Source organism: Hylobates moloch, unplaced genomic scaffold (assembly GCF_009828535.3).
Source record: "Hylobates moloch isolate HMO894 unplaced genomic scaffold, HMol_V3 SCAFFOLD_1, whole genome shotgun sequence".
NCBI lineage: Eukaryota > Metazoa > Chordata > Mammalia > Primates > Hylobatidae > Hylobates > Hylobates moloch.
The window spans coordinates 105,750,349-105,766,255 of NW_026652276.1; the positions used below are offsets into that span (position 1 = coordinate 105,750,349).

Genomic DNA, 15,907 nt, shown 5'->3' on the forward strand with positions numbered 1-15,907 from the left:
CTGCTTGCCTCTCATATTTTTGCAAGTGTTTCTTTGGGATAGATTCTGATGAGTGTATTGCTGGGTCAAAGGGTAAATGCATATATTATTTTACTAGATATGGTGGTTGACTATTTTAGGGAAGCTTTTCTGAGATGACATTTTATTTTATTTTATGTTATTTTATGTTATGTTATTGTTTTTTGAGATGGAGTCTTGCTCTGTCACCCAGGCTGGAGTGCAGTGGCGCGATCTTGGCTCACTGTAACCTCTGCCTCCCAGGTTCAAGCGATTCTCCTCCCTCAGCCTCCCAAGTAGCTGGTGCTACAGCTGCCCACTACCACACCTGGCTAATTTTTCTATTTTTAGTAGAGACAGGGTTTCACCATGTTGGCCAGGCTGATCTCAAACTCCTGACCTCGAGTGATCCACCCACCTCAGCCTCCCAAAGTGCTGAGATTACAGGGATTAGAGCCACTGTGCTGGGCCTGAGATGACATTTTAAAAACTGATATGTAAATGGTAAGCAGAAGCCTGGGGTAAGGGCGTTCCAGGCAGGTGGCGCTAGTGCATGGAGGTCCTGTGCTATCCTAGTGGAGTGGCTGAGGTTGGCAGTGGCACAGGATGAATCAGAGCAGTGGGCTGGGACAGCTTTTATGAGGCCTTTCAAGCAAAGATAAGGGGATTGGATTTTAAACTAAGTTTGATGGTAAGCTTTTTAAATATAGGTGCACTAGGAAAGGGCGTGAAGCTGGGGAGAGATGCAATCTGATTTGTGATTTTAAAAGATCACCCCACTGCTGCAGCATGGCTTGGTTATAGAGGGCAGTAGGGTAGGCACAACAGTCATGAAGTGAGTGGTTAGTCCAAGCAAGAGATGGTTTGGGGAAGGTCAGTGGGACTAGGGTTGGAGAGCAGTGGGTGCGTTTAGGATTCGTTTTGGAAGTAGAACCAATAAAATGTTTTGCTAGATTATAGGTACGGGCTGAAAGAAAAAATAATCAAGAATAGCATCTGGGTTTTTGGCTTAAGCCATTGCATGGATGGTGAAACTGTTTGCTGAGATACAGGAAACCAGGAGGGAAAAGGGGACATATCTGGGGAGAAATTTTGAGCTCCCTGTTGGCCACGTTAAATTTGAGATATCTTTTAAATATCCAAGTAGAAGTTTAAATAGATCATAGGTTTTATAAGCTCGAAGTTTCAAGGATAAGATAGGGCTAGAAATAATGATTAGAAGTAATGGCTTTTTTGGGCAACTAAGAGTCCATAAGACAAGAGAAGTGATGAGAAAATGTACTCTGTCTGGGAAAGCCAACTCTGCTCATTTCCGTTTATAGCTTTGAAACTGAACCCTCTCTGTGTCATATCAGAGGTTTTACAGCTGTCTTTTGGTGAGTTTAGCTTTTGGTGTTACTCTAGAGGGGTGGGGAAGTGGGAACAGATGAAATACTGCTGTCTGAATACATAACATTTTATCTCTGGTCAGGCCGAAGACACTCTTGAAATTGCTCTTAATTTCAAAAGGCTACTCTTGGCAGGAGTTCTAATGATGCAAAGACACAAACTGCAGCTGAAAATATATGTATCAGCTTAAGCAAACCTTGCCAACATCAGAGATTAGTGGTGTTTTAATTTATGATTTAGCTATTAAAGAATGCTGCCTCAAATTATGTTGCAGTAAAACCTCTATTATAATAAAGCAGCTTGGCTGGATCTCCCCTTTTTTCATTCCCTTCCTTTCTTCCCCCCCGCCCTGGCTCTCCCTCCTCCTTTCTTACATTCGCAGTCATGTTTTTCTATAAAGAACAGGTATTTTAAATCTGAAAAAAATCAGTCAACTTTATTTTTTAAAGAAAGACAGCTACTTGGTAAACAGTATAATTCTCTGATGGGTATTATTTGGTTCACCAACTATGAACATCACTAGGAAATAGATAAAGCCTTCTGTCTATAGCTGAGATGTTTTGTTTTGTTTTGTTTTTCTGAGACAGTCTTGCTCGGTTGCCCAGACTGGAGTGCAGTGGTGCAATCATGGCTCGCAGCAGCCTCCAGCTCCTGGGCTCAAGCGATCCTCCCACCTCAGCCTCCCAAGTAGCTGGACGACAGACACACACCACCATGCCTGGCTAATTTAAAACATTTTTGTATTTATAGAAATGGGGTCTCACTATGTTGCCCAGGCTGGTCTTGAACTCCTGGCCTCAGGCAGTCCTGCTGTGTTAGCCTCCCAAAGTGCTGGGATTACAGACATGAGCCACTGCACCCAGCCTAGCTAAGATGCTATTAACAACAAAGTTTTCTTTCAAAATTTCCATTTTACTATTTGGTCCTTGCATTCAACAATATTGTTGAGCTCTCTCCATGTGATAGACCTTGTTAAAGCTCTGGAGATGAAAAATTTTATATGAATGTGCTATTTGGGAAATGAATGTTTTATTGAAAATAGGCAAAAATCTATAAAAGTAAAATGACCTACTCTGAGAGATTTTATAATTGAAAACTCTTGGAGAAATGTATAACCACAATTAAATTTTTTTTTTTTTTTTTTTTTTTTTGAGACAGGGTCTTACTCTGTCTCCCAGGCTGGAGTGCAGTGGCACAATCTCAGTTCACTGCAACCTCCACCTCCCGGGTTCAAGCAATTCTCATGCCTCTGCCACCCAAATAGCTGGAATTATAGGTGTACACCACCACGCTTGGCCAATTTTTGTACTTTTTGTAGAGACAGGGTCTTGCCATGTTGCCCAGGCTGGTCTTGAACTCCTGAGCTCAGGTGATCCACCCGCCTTGGCCTCCCAAAGTGTTGGGATTACAGGCGTGAGCCACCGCACCTGGCTTAAAATAAATATTTTGATGATAAAATATAATGTAATAAATAACAGTTCATGTTACATCAGAGGGAGGCACATTCAGTCATGTCATATCTTTCATAAAAGACCCCAGGGAGAAATGTCCTGCAATGAATGTCAAATGCTTGGTCACTGGAGGTTAGTCTCATGCTTTGTTAACTTACCTGCCATTTGTCCAGCAAGTCAATGAGATTCTTCCTTTGATGCTGTAGTCGCAAAAGGGATGTTTACAGAATATAGCATACTGCTACTAAGAGGCAAAACAAATTCTAGAATAATATTTGTTATGCAATTCCATTTTTTTAATTTTAATTTTCATTTTAAATCCTTGATTATATTTTCAGTGTTGTATGTTCAGATGTATTTATGTAAGAAAAGTATGGAAGGATATATGTCATATTGCTAACAGTGACCTATTTGGGAGAAGGGGAGGGAAAGGTTTATTGATTTTACTTTTTGTAATTATATATTGTGTGGATTATTACAATGAGCATGCATTGGTTTGTAATTCAAAAGACAAATGAGGCCAGGCGCGGTGGCTCACGCTTGTAATCTCAGCACTTTGGGAGGCCGAGGCGGGCGGATCACGAGGTCAGGAGATCGAGACCACGGTGAAACCCCGTCTCTACTAAAAATACAAAAAAATTAGCTGGGCGTGGTGGCGGGCGCCTGTAGTCCCAGCTACTTGGAGAGGCTGAGGCAGGAGAATGGCGTGAACCCGGGAGGTGGAGCTTGCAGTGAGCCGAGATCGTGCCACTGCACTCCAGCCTGGGTGACAGAGCGAGACTCCATCTCAAAAAAAAAAAAAAAAAAAAAAAGACAAATGAAATCAGTAAATGGAGAAGGCATGCTTTTCCTGTTCAATAGGATTAAACTACAGAATGTCTGAAAATACATCTTTTTGTTGTTGTTGTCTTATTGATTAAAGTTAAAATTTTCTAAAATAGAGGAGTTTTTAAAATTATTGGCTGGACCTGGTGGCTCATGCCTGTAATCCCAGCACTTTGGGAGGCTGAGTCAGGCAGATCACTTGAGGTCAGGAGTTCGAGACCAGCCTGGCCACATGGTGAAACCCTGTCTCTACTAAAAATACAAAAATTAGCTGGGTGTGGTGGCGGGTGCCTATAATCCCAGCTACTCGGGAGGCTGAGGCATGAGAATCACTTGATCCCGGGAGGCAGAGGCTGCAGTGAGCTGAGATCGTGCCACTGTACTCCAGCCTGGTCAAAAGAGCAAGACTCTGTCTCAAAAAAAAAAATTAATAAATAACAACAACAATAATAAGACCTCTCCATAAAACATTTGGTAAGAACTAGCAATATGGTAGGCTATAACCTCAAACCTCTCTAAGGATAAACACTTAGAAGTGAATCTTTTATGAAAACCATACGTTTGGGAAGGTACATATCTATCAGGGCTGTAAGGGAGACACTCTTGGAGCTAGAAGAAAAGAGACCATTCTGGAAGTACTCCATGGTCCTAGTAGACAGGACTTGGGTTTAAAGGACAGAAGACTAGGCCCTTTCACCTTCAGTGAAAGGATGGATTAGGGAAAAACTTACTCACGGACACAGTAACACTTGGAAGGCTTGTTCCGTACCCGTGCGCTTGGTAAAAAGGAAAAGTCTCTCCAGGGCCTTACCCTCAAATGGCCTTGGAATTCAAATTTAGTATTATGGTACCTCAAGGTCATATAAATGCCCCCAAGATGTGAAATCAGTAATACAAATTGGCCCTAGATTCACAGATATGCCTGGAGCTCCCTGCAGATGCAGACACAATGCTGTTCATACCCTTTGTATTTCAATTGAGTTGCTTATCTTTTTGTTATTGAGTTCTTTGATTTTAAAATGGAAACACATATGTATGTGTTTGTGTGTGCAGAGTACTGTACTGAATTGTTGACAAATTTCTAAATCCAGTTTGAGGAAGGTTTCTAACATGTATGTATCACCCCATTCAACTTCTTTTTCTCATTTTGCTTGTAGCACTAACCGAATTGGGTTTAGAAAACTCTGCCTTCCTTTTTCTATCTACCCTGTGTGCAGTTTCTCTTTTGTGAGTCAAAGGAAAAATCATCTTAACTTTGGTCATAGAAGTGGCAGCATGAACAACCCTTGGGTCAGGAAGGGCGACTCTAAATGCGGGAGTGGCATCATGGCCAGGCATGCCCTCAGCATCTTTTCTCCCTGACGTGTGTGAGTGTGTGGTGTGTTTATGTGTGTGGTGTGTGTGCATGTGTGTTGTGTGTGTTGTGCACGTGTGTTTTGTGTGTGTGCATGTGTGTGTTGTGTGTGCACTTGTGTGTGTTGTATGTGTGCATGTATGTGTGTTGTGTGTGTCGTGTGCATGTGTGTGCGGTGTGTGTGTGTTGTGTTATGTGCATGTGTGTGGTGTGTGTGTTTGTGTGTGTCTGCGTGTGCATGTGTGTGTGTCAGATCTGTGTCTCCCATAGTCTGCACTTACTAGAGTCTCATGTGGGGCGAGAGGCAGTGCCCAGTTTTGATACCTACCTAAAATGTGCCAGTGTAGCCTAGGACAGGTTATTCATCCTTCTTGAACCTAAATTCTGTCAATATTAAAATTAGCTTAAGAATATCTCTTTAATAAGTTTGTTTTGAGAATTCAATGGGGTAATATATGCCTGGATTCAGTAAGTTTTTAGATCACTTTCCATTAAGCACATTTATTTAAATGAAATCAATAGAGGCTATTTCTTTATCGTATCGATTTCTTTTCTTTCTTTACCAGTCTTGTAAAATATTTTTCTGCTATATTCCTTGTAAATTAGCATGTATTTTAGCTTCATTAGGCTTAAAGAGGCCTTTATTTGCTAGCCTGAGAATCTTCCTTGTCATTATTTGCTTGCTTGCTTATGAAAAGGTTTCATGTTACAACCATCTGTCTTGCTGAAAACTTTTGTAACACAATCCATTTGTAAATGAAATACTGTCTATGTGTTATCTGCCTAGCATTACACCTTGAGAATAGGATGTGCTCAGTAATTATTTGTTGTCAAATGATTTAAAACTACTTACTGTCGGCACCCTAGCTGTGTGTAGTGCTCAAACCTTGCAGAATGCCCCCTGCAAAACGATTGTCTTAGCATAGGCTCACTCTCTCCCACAAACGTGAGGAATACTGTCAGTTTTTCTTGTACGTAGCAGTCCCTAACCAGTGTTTATCAGCTGGTTCATAACTGTTACGGAGTAGAAAACTCCTGAGTCATGTGAATGAAATTTTGTATTAGATTAGAAAAGAGTTGTGGAGTTTAATGTCGTAGGAGAATGTCTGACTTGATTTTTCGTTCATTTAGCATAGATTGATTTGGGGTGCCAAGAAGAGCAAGGCACAGCCCCTGCCCTTGAAAGGCTCAGAGTTTTGTCGCTTCGTTATACCAGTTACCTGGTAACAGATAACTGCACAGGATGTGATAAGATCAGGGTCAGATAGTGTAGAGGTTCCTGAATGGAGGTTAAAGAAATGATGGGTCGGTTTAGCCACGTGCAGACAGGATGCTGAGTGGGAAGTCCAGCTCTAGAATTACTTGTGCATATGGCCAAAGATAGGGGCTTGAATGGCTGATGGTCCATTGTTAGCGCAAGCTACAGAGGCAGGTGAGGAAGGCCTTGTGCTGTGGCGAGAAGCTCGGGCTGGTTTAAAGGGGAGTTACTGAAGCATTTTTAGGATAAAGGAATGAAGTATTTGGGGTATATTGTGGGGAAAAAAATCATGAAGTCATTATTTCTTTTCTCATCAAACTATACAGGACAAAAACAGTATTAGGAGTCTTTTGACACCCCGTTGGTTTAATTAGAATATCAAATAGTCAAACCAGCAAAATACTGCTCTTCCTGCAGACCATGAATCCCAAGGCAAACTCTCCAAGCAGCCAGTGAGGAAGACTTTATGGCCCCGTCTTAGCCTGTTTGCATTGCTATAAAGGAATACCTGAGGCTGTGTAATTTATAAAGAAAGGAGGTTTATTTGTCTCATGGTTCTGCAGGCTGTACAAGAAGCATGGTGCCAGCAGCTGCTTGTGGTGAGGGCCACAGGCTGCTTTCAATCATGGCAGAAGGCAGAGAAAGAGAGAGAGACAGACGGACGGACAGAGAGACAGACAGATGGACAGACAGATGGACACTGCCCTTGTGACCCAAACACCTCCCATTGGGCTCCACCCCCAACACTTGGGATCACATTTCAGCATGAGGTTTGATGGCTCAGATATCCACAGTATAGCAGCCCCCATCTCCTAGGGCAGTGGGGTGTGTCCGATTATAGGCATGAGCCACCATGCCAGGTTGTAAAAGTGTGGGTTATGCTTTTCACTGCAAACTCAAAGATGCATAAATGATCCTGTTCTTCACGAACATTCTTGGGGTCTGCTTGTCACTCTTCAGCCTGCAGATTCTGGTGTGAGTGACTTGGCTTTTCCATCACCACGCCGTACCCGTCTGTTTCCTTCAGACTGTTCTTTATTCAGAGTTTTGGGTGAAGAACTTGCTGCTTCTGATAAATGGAGTTGGGGGTGAGGGTGAGAGTGGATGAGAAGGTGGCAGACAGCTGTGATATGAAGGGAAAGTTTTTTAGATGATTCTGTGCTCAGGAATAAAGTCAGGGCAAGCCATCAGTAGATTAAAGGGTAGGATGAAGTGGGGCAGTTGCAGCAGAGAGAACACCAGACAGAGCCATTGGGCGCCTGAGTGAGAGCTCGGGGTCCCTGAGGTGACCCCAGTCTGAGTCACCAGGACCATTTTCTGCCCAGAGCATTTCTGTCACGGTGCAGGCTCTGGCTTTGTGGTTGACTCAGGAAGTTACCCAGGACTGCTTCCCTCAGAGGGTTTTGTTGTTGTTGTTGTTGGTTGTTGTTGTTTGCTTTTTGTTTCGTTTTGTTTTGAGACAGAGTCTCGCTCTGTTGCCCAGGCTGGAGTGCAGAGGCACGATCTCAGCTCACTGCAACCTCCACCTACTGGGTTCGAGTGATTCTCCTGCCTCAGCCTCCCAAGTAGGTGGGATTACAGGCACGCGCCACCACACCTGGCTAATTTTTGTATTTTTAATAGAGACAGGGTTTCACCATGTTGGCAAGGCTGGTCTCATTCCTGACCTCAAGTGATCTGCCCGCCTCAGCCTCCCGAAGAGCTGGGATTACAGGCATGAGCCACTGTGCCTAGCCTCCTCAAAGGGTTTTTTATCTGGCTAAAATGAGAACTTTTATGTGAAAATACCATAAAGCATAGTAGAGTCATAAGGAATGGTGGAGTCATGATAAGGAACCGCAGCAGGCATTCTCTCATTCCATTCCCAAACTAAATCTCCCCTCAGTATTTCATGGCTATTTTTGCTGAGTAATAAAATATTAAAATATTTTCAAAAGCGGTTCTCACGAAGACAAGATCTTATCTAACAACTCTGTGATTCAGTGAACTAACTTTTTAAATATTAAAAAGAAAGTCCTTTGAAGTAGCTACTGCATACATGGTTGTTTGTGTCATCCACACATAAGCAGTATTTAAATTGATGTAGAGTACACTTTTATGACTAATGCTTATCAATAAATCATTTTCATGTTTTTTATGCACTTGGTAAGGCTAGCAGTTTTTCAGCCATGCTTTCATAATGATTTCTTGAACCATATCATTATTTGCCTTTTTTATTCACCTTAAGCTCTGTTATTGAGCAAAAGGGGCTCACTGCCTCATGCTCTGGAAGCCAATACTAATTGATATAGGGTTTTTGAGGGGGAAAAAAAGCTCTTTTATTGCAAGTCAACTAATAAAGAGACAATAAGTCCAGCTCAAATTTGCCTTCCTGTACAGGCTTTAAGGCAGTGATTTTATTAGGGGATGGATTCTCGGATTAGTAAGTGATTGGTGGAAGGAAAAGGGAGATCTGGAAAGTCCTTGGACATGCGCAGTTGTCTGTTTCATCATGCTTGCTTGTGGATTGCATATGCAAATTCAGGGGGAGTTAGTATGAAATGTGGTGGAAATTCGGGCTGTGACGTCAGCAAGCTCTTTCTACTCAGAATCCGTTGGCCATGTTGGTTCCAACCAATTTCAGCCAGTTTTTTTTAATCTCACAAGCAGAGGGAGTTTCAGTGTTTTAGCAAGTTGTTTATTTTCTTAGACTGCCATCCTGCAAACACAAGGATTTCTGTTAGTCATTGGTTTCTTTAACTCTGTAGGGCACAGTTTCAGCTCCAACTCGTTTAATGAATTCTCTAAATCACTGGGCAAACTGGGAAGATTCTCTTGTTTATTGTAATTAAGCTGGGCGGCTGTGGTTTATATTCCACAAAGGCCATCACAGTTTAGTGCACCAGTAATCTTTTTGAACAGCTGTCTTGAGTCGAGTGTTTGGCAAAGCTCATGTGAGTCTTCATCCAAGTCCCAGCTCTTGTCATCAGGGTCAGGGTCACCCTGCTCATTTGTTGGTTTTTAGAAATTAAGTGTCGGCCGGGCGTGTTGGCTCACACCTGTAATCCCAGCACGTGAGAGGCCGAGATGGGCAGATCATTTGAGGTCAGGAGTTCAAGACCAGCCTGGCCAACATGGCGAAACTCCATCTCTACTAAAAATACAAAAATTAGCTGAGCGTGGTGGCATGTGCCTGTATTCCCAGCTACTTGGGAGGCTGAGGCAGGAGAATTGCTTCAACCCAGGAGGCGGAGGCTGCAGTGAGCCGAGATCATGCCACTGCACTCCAGCCTGGGCAGCAAGAATGAGACTCTGTCTCAAAAAAAAAAAAAAAAAAAAAAAAAAAAAAAGATTCAGTGTCATTCTGCATTCTCCAATTTGTCTGTGGTGTGTGTGTGTCCTGTCTCTATATGTATTTGTGTGTGTTTGTGTGTGTTTGTGTGTGTGTGTGTGTGAGTGAATGTGTATGAGGGGTGCACATGCCTTTCTCCCCACTCCCCCCCAGTTATTCCCCACTTAGCGGAATCATTTCTGGGATTTTCTCAACAAGTTGTTGAGAAAAGTTTGATTTGTGGGTATTTGAAGAGCCCACAGAGTTAAGATTTATTTCAAGAAATAAGATAAATCTTTTATTATTAGAAAATTAATCATTTTACCATTATGTAATTTACCAAATAGAGAACTTAGTTATGAAATTCTGGGGTCTTGTATGCCTGGGCTATTAGGTAGAGTCCAAAAGAGTTAGATAATTTATCTTTCTGCAGTTGTACTTAAGAATTTCTATGTTGGTGAAATACATGTGTATATGTAGTTGTGTGTAAAGATATATAGGTACATGCACAAATGTATTTCCCTTTTGGCATGATTGTTTATGTAACCACATTCAAAGTGCATTACAAAATGAACTCCTTAAAGAATAATTTTAGGCCAGGTGTAGTGGCTCACACCTGTGATCCCAGCACTTTGGGAGGTCGGGGCAGGTAGATTGCTTGAGGCCAGGAATTCAAGACCAGCCTGGTCAACATGGTGAAACCCCATCTCTACTAAAAATACAAAAATTAGCCAGGAGTGGTGGCAGGCGCCTGTAATCCCAGCTACTCGGAAGGCTGAGGCATGAGACTCTCTTGAACCAGGAAGTGGAGGTTGTGGTGAGCTGTGATTGCACCACTGCACTCCAGCCTGGGCAACAGAGCAAGACTCTGTCTCAAAAATAATAATAATAATAATTTTAAAGGGATCCTTATCTGTCACTTTAAGGAAAAAGTCCGCCAGTTTCAATCTCAATTATATTAGAAAATGGAAGCTCAGCTTATTTTCCCAGTGAATCAATTACTTGGTCAGTGAATTTTTATGAGTGTCCACTATGCCCCCATTATTGTCCTAAGGGGTGACAACCCCTTCAGAATTCCTCAGTTATAGTGCACAGATGACTCTGAATCAAAAGACATGCTATTGATTCAAATACATTATTGTGACCAGACAGCATAGATTGTGACAACGGTAGAAAGCGCAGGTATTTAAGCCCCAGCAATGTCATAGAGTAGCAAGAGCATCAGCCTGCTGTCTTTGTCAGTAGCTACTTGTATGGTCTCCTAGGCAGATTTTATCATCTGTATATTCACGTCCTTCACTGTAAAATACGGACTGGATTGCATTGGATGACCTCAAGAAGGCTTTCCGGCTCTGAAAGTCTTCTATGACATGCAGGTAGGTCTGTAGTCATCTCTGATAGTTATACTGTTTCCACAGGGTGTTACCTACTGCGGAGAAAGTTCAGCAAGCAGTCTTACCATGGCCCACGTGCCCTGGCATGAGGAAGTGGTACAGTTTGTCCGCGAGTTGGTGGATCTGATCCCCGACTATGAAATTGCATGTGAACACGAACACTCTAATTGCCTCCTGATAGCACACAGAAAGGTAAGAATAACTCAAACATGGATTCTTCTGTTCCCGACTCTGTGTTGTTTCCTTCTCTTCTCTCTGTATTTTCCTCTTACATTGTTATAGGGATTATCTGCTTGTTTGCTACCTTTCCCAAAACAAAAATAAGAAAGCACTAAATTTTGTCTGCTGGGCTCATAAACTCTTTTCCATGTGAAATTGCTTTTTGTTTAGCCCTCCTGTGGACATCTTGAAGTACTTTCTGCTTTGCAATTTTTAGAAGGTGCGTGCTAACAAAACAAAAGCAAAATGCCCTTGTAATAACCTCTAGTCCTTTCCTAGAATGACAGGGAAAAGCTAAAATAGTAAATAGTCCTCATATGAGTTCCCAGCTGTCAGAAGCAATATTGAGGTATCTATCAAATTTTAGATTGCTTGAATCTTGGCATCTGGAGAATTTTGTTTGGGATTTTAGTTTATAATGCTATTTCCATTTTTCCCCTTTAGTCCTTTTATTAGATAGAACAAGTACATGAATCTAGTATCTTTCTTAAGTAAATAACTCCTAGCAAAGGAAAAATCAAGTTCTTGATAGAGGTGGGCCACTAAAACAATTTGTTAATTTTCTGGAGAAGTTCTGGAAAATGTCTTAGTCTTTATTTCTTTAAATACTTATTCTTTCTCATTATATGTTCTCCTCTAGGACTCCAATTAAACATATGTTAGACATCATTATATTTATTTTTTTATATCTCTTGCCTTCTCATTTGTATTTTTTGTGCTTTTGTCTCTCCATCTCTCCATATTTCATTTTGGGTAATTTCTATTGATTCATCTTCCAGTTCACTAAGTCTTGCTTCAGCTGTGTCTCCTGTTCTATTAAATTCAACCATTAATTTCTTAATTTTGTATTTTATGTTTTTTTTAGTTGTATAATTTCTGCTTGGTTTATTTCAAAAATGCTATTTTGTATAATTTCTATTTCCCTGCTGAAGTTTTCAAGCTTGGGTTTTATCTTCTTAAGTACTGAAAGTGAGTTGTTTTATGGTTTGTATCTGATAATTCCAATGACCAAAGTTCCTGTGGGCGTGTGTCTGTTGTCTTTCATTTCTGCAGGTTCTCATTCATGTTGCCTTGTCTTCTCCAGTGCCTTGTTACGTGTGATTGCATTCTGTACGTTGCATTTAGAAGATTATTTCTAGAAGTCAAGTCAAGCCTAGGATCAGAAGATCTCTTCTGAGGTGTTTTAGATACGTGATTTAACCCTCTCACTTTTTCCATATGGAAACTGAGGTCTGAACGGTGAAGAGACTGGCTTAAATGGCTGTGTCAAACTGGAATCACAGCCTTCTCTCCCTCTAGACCATTGATCTTTTTTATACTACAAGGCATCTTTCAAAACCATTGGCAGTATTCAAAGGAACATTTAAAACAGGACAATTTAATTTTAGTCTAATCCTTTACTTCAGTCTGTAAGATTTCTTCTCTTTTCCCATGAGGATAGAGGAAATAGCAAACCATCTCATTCAAGCCAATTCAGTTCTTCAAGTGTTTATTGAATGCCTGCTGAGTTCTGGACACCAGGCTGTGCAGCAAGGGACACTGCTCAGACATGAAGAATGGAAAGCCACAGGGTTAATTGAAAAGTAGACTTGGCACAAATCTTACACCACCACTTGTTAACTAGGTGACTTTGTGTAAGTTCTTTCATCTTTCTGTAGTGTAATGAATGAGAAGAGATTATGCGAGGAGTCAGATTGATTAGAGGGCTTTAATCTTGGCCCCTGTCTCTTTAGCTTTTCATCTGGAAAATGGGTATATTGCTAGCCAAGGCCATTGTTATGAAACACTTAACACAGCACCTGGCTCATAGCATGATTCGGTTATTGCTGCTTCAGTTATTTTTATTTTTATAAAACTGCCTAATTTGGTGAATGCTTAATATGTGACAGATACTGTCAAGTGTGTTTTTAAATCCTCACAGCATCCCTGCAAGGTAGGTACTATCGAGACCTCTGTCTTCTTTTTTTTTAAGATGGAGTCTTGCTCTGTTGCACAGGCTGGAGTGCAGTGACGCAACCTCGGCTCACTGCAACCTCTGCCTCCTCGCTTCAAGCGATTCTTCTGCCTTAGCTTCCCGAGTAGCTGGGACTACAGGCGTGAGCCACCACACCCAGCTAATTTTTGTATTTTTAGTAGAGAGGGGTTTCACCATGTTAGCCAGGCTGGTTTCGACCTCCTGACCTCAAGTGATATGCCTGTCTCAGTCTCCCAAAGTGCTGGGATTACAGGCATGGGCCACCAGGCCCAGCCTGACCTCTGTCTTATGGATAAGAAATTGACACATCAAGGGGTTCAGTAACTTGCCCAAGGTGAAACAGCCAGTAAGGAGTAGAAATGGGATTTAAGCCCTAGCCTCTGACTCCAGAGCCTGTATTCCCTTCTTTCCTTCCTTCTTTCTTTCTTTTTCTTTTGTTTTAAATTTGGAAATTATTTCAAATTTCCAAAAAAGTCAATGATAAAAATAGAGCAAAGGACACAGATTTGCAAAATCACCTGTTACCATTTTTCTGCCATTTGCTTGTTCTCTTGCTCTCTCTTTTGCTCTCGTTCTCTCTCCCTCCCTTCCCCACCACCGCCCCCCGCCCTCCAGCATACATGTGCACACATCGTCTTTTCTGAACCATTTGAGGAAATGTTGCCTTGGTCATGGTCCTTTGCCCTGAATGTTTCAGCGTGAATTTCTTAAGACCAGGAATATTTTCTCTTACAACCACAATACAGTTATCAACTTCAAAATTGTAAACTGATACATGACTTTAATCTACCATCCATGTTCAAATTTTGTCAGATGAGCTTGTAATGTCCTTTATAGCATTTCCCCCTCCAGTTCAGGATCTAGTCTGTAGGAGTCAGCCAACTTTGTTTATAAAGAAAATATGGGCTGGGTGTGGTGGCTCATGCCTGTAATCCCAGCACTTTGGGAGGAAGGCTGAGGTGGGCAGGTCACTTGAGGTCAGGAGTTCGAGACCAACCTGGCCAACATAGTGAAACTCCATCTCTAATAAAAATACTAAAATTAGCTGGGTATGGTGGCGGGGGCCTGTAATCTCAGGTACTCAGGAAGCTGAGGCAGGAGAATCTCTTGAACCCGGGAGGTGGAGGTTGCAGTGAATCGAGCCTGGGCGACTGCACTCTAGCCTGGGCGACAGGGTGAGACTCCATCTCAAAAAAGAAAAAAAAAAAAAAAAAGAAGATATAAAGTAAATATTTTAATTTTTATATAAAGTAAATATTTGAGGTTTGCAAGGCACATACAGCCTCTGTCAGATATTCTTCTTTGCTTGTTTACTCATTTTACAACCTTTTAAAAATGCAAAGACTGTCCTTAAAACAGGTTTGTGAGCTAAATGTGGCCAGATTGGGCCTACCAGCCACAGTTACCCAACCCCTAATCTAGGCAGATACTACATTTTCTTCTCAAGTCTCTGTAGTCACCTTCAATTTGGAACATTTCCACAGTCTTCCTTTGTCTTTTATGATGTTGCTATTTTAAAAGAATACAGTTTCCCCCCTTCCCTTTCTTTTAATAGAAATGTTTCTTGGTGAGGTGCAGTGACTTACACCTGTAATCCTAGAACTTTGGGAGACCGAGGCAGGTGGATCCCTTGACCCCAGGAGTTCAAGATCACTCTGAGCAACATAGTGAGAGTCCATCACTATTTAAAAATAGAAAAATTTCCTAGGTGTGATGGCACGAACCTGTAGTCCCAACTACTTAGGGGGCTAAGGTGGAAGGATCATCTGAGCCCAGGAGGTCAAGACTGCAGTGAGCCGTGATTATGCCATTGCACTTTATTCTGGGCAACAGAGTGAGACCATCTCAAAAAAAAAAAAATAAATGTTTTTTGTTTTATATTTGCCTGATTTTTCCTTGTGGCTAGATTGAGGTTGTACATCCTCAGATGGAATAGTATGTTGGCAATGTGTCCTTTTCAGAGTGTCACACTTGGTACCTGGTGTCCACATCTCCCTCATTAGTGGTGATGATTTTGTTCAGCCAACTACTTTTACCCAGTTCTTCTGTTTCTCTCCTTTGCACCTAATAAGCTATCTATGAAAAGGTACCTTAGGACATTGCAGTATCTCGCTTCTTACCAAAATTTCCCATTGATTTAGCACTTATTGATGGTTCCTGCCTGATAAAATGTTTTATTGATTGTAAAATAGTGATTTTTGTAAGTGTACCGCTCCTTCCACATTACCTTCAGCATTCTATTGTAAACAAAAGCCCTCTCTTTCCTCCCATTTATATATTTATTTATCAATATGGACTCAGGAATTATATTTTTTGTCCCAGTGGGTCATTAATCATTACTGTACTGATTTTAAACCACTCTTCTAGACTCCCTGTTCCTCTCTCTCTGTCTCTCCGTTCTCTCTAATTAAATCCCTCATATCCTTATTCAAAATTGATACTAATAGTATTGCTTTCAAGGCCATTATCAAGATTAAAAGTAACATATTTAAAGTACCTAGAAGGATTTCAGCCTGGGCGACAGAGCAAGAACCCATCAAGAAAGAAAGAGAGAGAGAGAGAAAGAGAAGAAGAGAAGAGAGGGAGGGAGGATGGAAGGAAAGAAGGAAGGAAAAAGAAGAAAGAAAGAACTTAGAAGGGAACTTGAAGTGAAGTAGGCAGTTAATAAATAGTTGTTACTGCTGCTTTTATTGGTCTTCCCCTACCCACAAGGAGCTCGCGGTTTAGTGGGGAAA

General features: G+C 41.5%; 1 protein-coding gene across 2 annotated transcripts in view; it reads left to right on the plus strand.

The window, feature by feature from the left end:
* Nucleotides 1-15,907, plus strand: part of LOC116811966 (S-adenosyl-L-methionine-dependent tRNA 4-demethylwyosine synthase TYW1) — a 269,724-nt gene that overhangs the window by 213,882 nt on the left and 39,935 nt on the right. For both annotated transcript variants that reach the window (XM_032757493.2, XM_032757500.2), the window contains exon 15: nucleotides 11,003-11,170. In XM_032757493.2, the coding sequence (XP_032613384.1) occupies nucleotides 11,003-11,170 (168 nt within the window). The remainder of the gene's footprint in view (nucleotides 1-11,002; nucleotides 11,171-15,907) is intronic.